We start from the raw sequence: 6,762 nt of genomic DNA on the forward strand, positions 1-6,762 counted from the left end.
CTGGATAAGAACATCTTGAAAATTATGTTAAGTGGCAAGAAACTGACAAGGAAAAAGAAAAAGCAAAGCTTCTCTAGAGCACAAAAAAATATTACGTAATTACTATGGCCATTTATAACTCATAAGCTTTTGTATTGACAAGGGCCAGTTGAAAAAGAAAATTATTTCTTTAATCGAAATATGTAAATAATTTAAACTTGAACGGGGAAGCTGTATTAAGAAATAAATTTAATCTTTAATTTTAAACTACTTACTGAGCACGTATTTTTTTGCATTCTTTTTACCATATTTAATACTTTATTATCTTTGTTTAGGGTACTACCTGATATGATAGGAGGCAATGGATACGGGAACTTACCAACTGCTGAATTAATTGTAAGATGGACGCAAGCCAATACGTTTATGCCAGCAATGCAGTTTAGTTATTTACCATGGGAGTTTAATTCAGATGAGGTAAGAATAGTCACCATCATTTTTAATACTTTAGTTGTTTGCTTGTCTGATTTTTTAATTATATTTCTCCCTTAATTATGTTTGGGCCTTCCAATATTAACCTGCTAAGCAGATCTGACTGCATACTGAACAGTAGTGTTTAACTGTATCCCTCATGCCCTGTTTGACCTTATCTTCTACTCCTTTTAGAAATTTAATACTAAAATAATTTTAATCTATGCTCTTTTTTTTGACAGCAATTGTTGCCACAACCTGGACTTCCCCTAATAAATTCATTCCTAGTTTTTCCTTACTTATCACTCCATTTATTTATCTAGATCAGGGGTGTTCAGACTTGTAGTGTCTACGATATATCACAAAATATTTAGAAGACAAGGCAGAACCTAGATACTAAAATACGTAGATTTATGATGACGATTGAGCTGGACGTGTTGGTCACCACTTTGAGGCATCATTTAAGTATACTGTTATGTTAACCGCCAGTACCGACCCGTGACCTCCCCTAAGATTCGAGCGTCGATAGGTATATTTCCAAACCCTTCGTCGCTAATGGTAAAGGCTTCAAAATTGGTTCCGATGAATCGAGAAGCGACTATCGAAGGTAAAATAACCGGTCCACATTCTTATAGCAAAATTGAGGGAACTCTAGGTTAACGGAACTTAATATAAATACATTATAAGTCTAACATAAATTGATAAGTATAATAAATTAATATTGTGTTCTTATTGTAAAATATTTCTTAATGTCATATTTAAATTGTTCAAGAAGTCAAAAATATCACAAAGATAGGCTACCTTGATTAACCAATTAACATCTAAGTGGATGTTGTTCTAAGAATATTGAAATTTCTTCCTTCAATTCAATAAGTCTTTTTAAAACATTTCCTTTTGATAGCCCACTTTGCCGTGTAAAAGAAAATGTTTATGTTCACTTGCCATTTCTTTGCACAAACCAGAGAATACTTGTTCAGTAGGCGAGATTTTATGAAGTTTATAAATTTTACACACTCTTGCATAGATTCGGTTAAAAGCAGTGGCATTTTTTACAGCTAATGCCTCTCTATGGATGCTACAATGCACCCAAACACATTCTGGTACTACGGCTTCGATCGTCGGAAAAATCCCAGTACGAGCGCCTGTCATTGCCCGTGCTCCATCGGTACTTAGTCCCACACATTTATTCCATTCAATTTCATTGTTATTAATGTAGCTATGAATCAGATTAAATATTTCTTTAGCCGTTGTTGTTAACAGAGATTTACAAAATAAAAAATCTTCCTGAATAGTATTTTCAAAATAGTATCTTACAAAACACATTAGCATTAACACATTAGATTGGCATTATCTTTACGTATGTACTTTCATCAACTTACAAGAAAAAATAGTTACACTCCTTTAAGTGACCTATAATAGTTTCTTCAATATTATCTGTCATCTCTACAATCCTACGCTTGTGTATTCTTCTTTTTCAGGGACTATCTCCGCTACGGAGGTTGGCAATCATTATAACTATTTTAATTTTTGAGGCAGTAGCTCTAAAAAGTTGTTTTGAGCTGCATCCAAACCATTCTCTCCGGTTTTTGAGCCATGAAATTCGTCTTCTTCCGATGCTTCTTCTTCCATCTATCTTTCCTTGCATTATGAGTCGCAGGATGCCATACTTCTCGCCCCGCATCACATGGCAATTGTGTCGGCATAACTGGTTTCAGCAATTAATTTTTATATTTCTTAAGAGGCCAGTACAAGGTTTTCAAATTGAGCGTCCTAAGAAAAATTGAAAGATATAGACTTTTTGGTAACTATTAATTCCCTGTTTTTATTTATAAAAAAATCAATTTGCTTACCACTGTCTTCCTGGTGCTTCAATTCCAAGTGCCGCTTCAATTTTGAAGGTTTCATGGACTCATTTGAAAGAGCAGCGTAACAAATAACACATAATGATTTGTCATCACTACCCTCTATAAAACCGAACCAAGAAGTAATCTTTGGAAGATTGTCTGGTCCAGGACTCCTTCTTCTTTTTTGTGACAGTTGTAGACTCGCATCGAGCGACCGTTTGTAATTACCACTCGTACCTGCCTCTGAATGGACGTTACTCGACTGTCTAATATAATTGTCGCTCTTAGAACTTGTACCCGACTGCAGATCACTCGACGGTCTGTTTGTGCAAGTCTTAGAACTTGTACTTTGTTTTACAACAAATGTATCCATCGTCAAACTCAACGTAATCAATAAGCACCAAAAATATGCAATCTGGCTTGACAATAAGCTTAAACTGAATGGAATAAAAGAAGCAGATAAAATAAAAGCGGTGGCGTTAGTCAGAGCGCGGCCTTAAAAAGCAAGACGTAAAACGGAGTGGCAATGCGATCCGGCATTTTGCTTTCGTGGCCCGGTACCGGGTCGCGACCCACCATTTGGGAAACGCTGTTCTACAGCAAAGTTTGCAAATTTTATTTAAAAATAAAAATAACTATAATAATTTTTTAACATAAAACCAAAGAATATAGACGCACATGCATATATATTCTTTGATAAAACATTACAATCTTCACTTGCGAAGACGATGCGAATGACTACAACCACTCGTAGCGAGTTTCGAACGTTCGCAATTGTTGCGAGCGCTCAAAAATACGAAAAACAGTATTTCGTTCGGTCTTGAGAATGATATTTGTACTTGTGATGGTCAAGAATAGCACCCCTGAATCCTTGTTGTTTATCCACTACTTTCAGAGCAGTGCTAAGCAGGTGGTTTACTCCGCTGTAATTTTCGAGCATTCTTTTCTCAATCTTTTAAAGCATTTTAGTATCAAGGTACTAGTACGTCAATTCTTAGGTATTGTGTGGCATATAACAATTTTTATATGTAAGTAATCTTGTTTACTAAGTATATTTCTACCATACTTTATCAGTTCATTTGGAATTTTGCCCGGACTTGGAAATTTTTATTTTCTTTAATGATTCGTTATTCATCCTTTTATCCATACTTGGCTTCTAGTGATTACCATGTTTTCAACACTGAAAATTTTTTTTTGATAATAGCAGAATTAAGATAGAAAACGATGCGAAAACTACAAAAGAATAAGCGTAATATCATCAATAGAAAAATTATAATGGAAGATACTGCGAGAAAAGATAGAGCAAGCGATAAAAGGCAAAATCGGGGAGGATCAGGCAGGCTTCACGGCAGGAAGATCATGCATAGACCACATATACACACTGGAACAACTGTTGGAAAAAAAAGCAAAAAATAGAGATATACATTTGGCATTTGTGGACCTGAGAAAGGCGTATGTCTCTGTACCAAGGTCAGAACTATGGGAGGCAATGTACAAATTAGAAATACAGACGGAACTCATAGAAGCTACAAAAGCTCCGTATAAAGAAAATAAAGTGTCCATTAAAATGGGAACAAGAATCATAGGAGACTTCACCACAACAAAAGGGCTCCTGCAGAGTTGTTCCACATCTCCAACCCTATTCTAAATTTACTTAGAGAAAGCCTTGACTACATGGAAAAGAAAATGTGAAGGCATGGGAGTACCGGTACGTAACGAATACCTATTTACGTTAAGCTTTGAAGGCAATCAAGTAGTGATTGCACAAGACCAAAACAACCTCAGCTACATGATGAAGAAACTACAAGAAGAATATACCAAGGCTGGCCTAGATATTAACCTCGCGAAAACAGAGTACCTACCTACAAGTGAAGAAGACATAGAAGATCTACAGATTGATGACAACGTAACAATCAAAGGAAAGGATGAGTTCAAATACTTGGGGTTTATATTTACGAAAAAGGCAACAACAGAGGAAGAAATTACATAAAGATTAGGACAAACAAGAACAGCAATCCGACAACTTAACTCAGTATGGTGGGATAGACACCTAAATATGAAGACAAAAACACAGATTTATAAAACATAAGTGCGAAGTAATATGACATATGGGGCTGAAAATTGGATCATAAACAAGAAAAACAGCATAGGAACAGAGATAGAATGCCTGCGAAGACGCTGCAGAGTAACAAGAATGGATAGGAGAAGTAATGATGAAATAAAGCAAAGAACATCTATAGAACAAACATATATAGAACAAAAAAGATTAAAGTGGTATGGACATGTACGAAGAACTAGCGACAGCAGATGGATAAAGAGAATAACCGAATGGAGCCCCATAGGAAGGAGGAAAAGAGGACGACCCCGAAAATCCTGGAGGAATGAAGTAGACGACGCCATGAGTAAGAAAGGCCTAAACGATGGAGAATGGGACAACAGAGAGAGAGATGGAAACGGTTGAGCGAGGGAAGGCAGTAGTGAATACTGTAGAATCTCTCTCTCTCTCTCTCTCTCTATATATATATATATATATATATATATATATATATATATATATATATATATAGATTTTTGTCTGTTTGCTAGATAATCGTTGTGTAAATTAAAATAAAAAAATATTTTTAAGACTTTAAAATCTCGACAACTAAAACAGGCATTACTAATTTGGAAAACCATTGTAAACAGTATGTTGAGGTAGACGAATACTGCATTAAATTTTTTTTTTTTTGTGAAAAAAATCTTGCGCTTGTTTGTTGGATTTTGACAACATATCAAGAAACCCCAGTACCCCGTATATTTTTCAAGATTTTTGCCCTTTTCCTTGTCTATTATATTATCTTCGTATTTATTAGGGTAATATTTTTTTATTTATCACTAATATTATTCAGTTTTTAGTTTTAATAAAAATCCCCAATTAAAAGAAATACTTTTTCAGTTCAACACGACACAAATCGTGCAAAAATATATAACCCTTCATGAACAATACTCCGATGATATAATCAAAGCAATGGAAAGGAGCGTCAGCGACGGTAGTCCTGTAAATCCTCCAATATGGTGGATAGATCCAACTGATCCTATAGCTTTAGCATGTAATGATGGTAAGTGAATGTAATATTGCAACGAAACGTATAATGTCGAATCTAAACACAATACTCTTGTTGATACCTCAGTTTAAATATTTCGTAACATGTATGATCTTTTTATACGTTCTTGTCCTGTTAGCGTCAAAAGCTTGCACATGAAAAACAGTTATACTTTTCGTGTTTTCCGCATTAATAATTTATTCAATAGATTATATCGTATTATTCTGAATATTTGCTATATTTATACTCAATTATATAAACTTTCTAAACCATAACTTTAAAAACTTTCTTTTAGAATACTTGGTAGGAGAAGATATATTGGTGGCTCCAGTTTTGGAGGAAAAGAGCAGATCTAGAAACGTTTACCTGCCACGTGGCAGATGGCGTGACGGTCAGAATGGAACGGTGTACGAAGGTCCTTTATTATTCAACTACCCAGCTGATATTGACATTTTACCTTATTTTATTAAAGAAGAGTCTTAAATGTAGTTATTTGTAATTGTTATATTTTTATAAAAATAAAAATATATGATGTAAAATTGGTGTATTAATTAGCAATTAAAGTAGAATAATTAAAAAAATTAACTAAAAATATAACATCAATCTTTACAATCTGACACTCAATAAGTTTGCTGTTCAAAAACAATCAAGAAAATGTTATCCATCCTTCATCGTAGCTCCCACTATACTACATTCGCATAAGACAACCGGCCCTTACCCTTAAAACTGATGGAGATATCCAGCAGAATATATCCGTAATTCAAAATATGAAAAACCGTGCTAAAGGATGCAGGATCACACGACACGGGGCCTTGAACGGTTCCCTTCGAATAGCAGAGGACCTCTGGTTGTAAATAGCATTACTTGCTTAAGAGGAGCTCTGAGCGAGTGGACGTTCTTTATTCCCTAGCTACTCGAACAATCATAACGATCCAATAGTAAAAATTATAGAAAAAATAGATGTTCACCTGACAAAGACATGTACAAAGTATTAGAAGAACATATCCTGGAATCCCCTTAAGATAAACTCGATATACTCGAAGACGGGCCAGAAGTTAAATTCTACGGCTGCTCACATAATCCAGGATGGCTTCCAAATAGCTAATTAAGGCGACTGAAAGACTAAACCCATGAAAAGGAATTAAACTTTGCGATCGAAGAAACTGATCTTCTCACAACTCAAATATGTACTGTATACATACCTAATGAAGAAAAATTTACCTCAATATTTGCTGAAAAAATTCTTTACCTCATTAAAGAAGATAAATCGGAACCTGAGGGCTAAGGACTGGAAAATACTGTACTGTGAGAAATCTGGTCCAGGAAATACCTGGACTTTCTCAACATACGATCTATCTATGGAGGCTTTAGAAAATTAAACTTATGGC

The 6,762-nt window shown here is 34.8% G+C and overlaps 1 protein-coding gene across 1 annotated transcript in view; it reads left to right on the plus strand.

The window, feature by feature from the left end:
- The window catches only part of LOC140432417 (myogenesis-regulating glycosidase-like), a 51,879-nt gene extending 45,963 nt beyond the window's left edge, over nt 1–5,916 (plus strand). The window contains exons 10-12 of the mRNA XM_072520306.1: nt 315–453; nt 5,227–5,389; nt 5,670–5,916. Coding sequence (XP_072376407.1) covers nt 315–453; nt 5,227–5,389; nt 5,670–5,857 — 490 coding nt within the window. The 3' untranslated portion in view covers nt 5,858–5,916. The remainder of the gene's footprint in view (nt 1–314; nt 454–5,226; nt 5,390–5,669) is intronic.
- Nucleotides 5,917–6,762: the final 846 nt, after the last annotated feature.

Source organism: Diabrotica undecimpunctata, chromosome 1 (assembly GCF_040954645.1).
Source record: "Diabrotica undecimpunctata isolate CICGRU chromosome 1, icDiaUnde3, whole genome shotgun sequence".
NCBI lineage: Eukaryota > Metazoa > Arthropoda > Insecta > Coleoptera > Chrysomelidae > Diabrotica > Diabrotica undecimpunctata.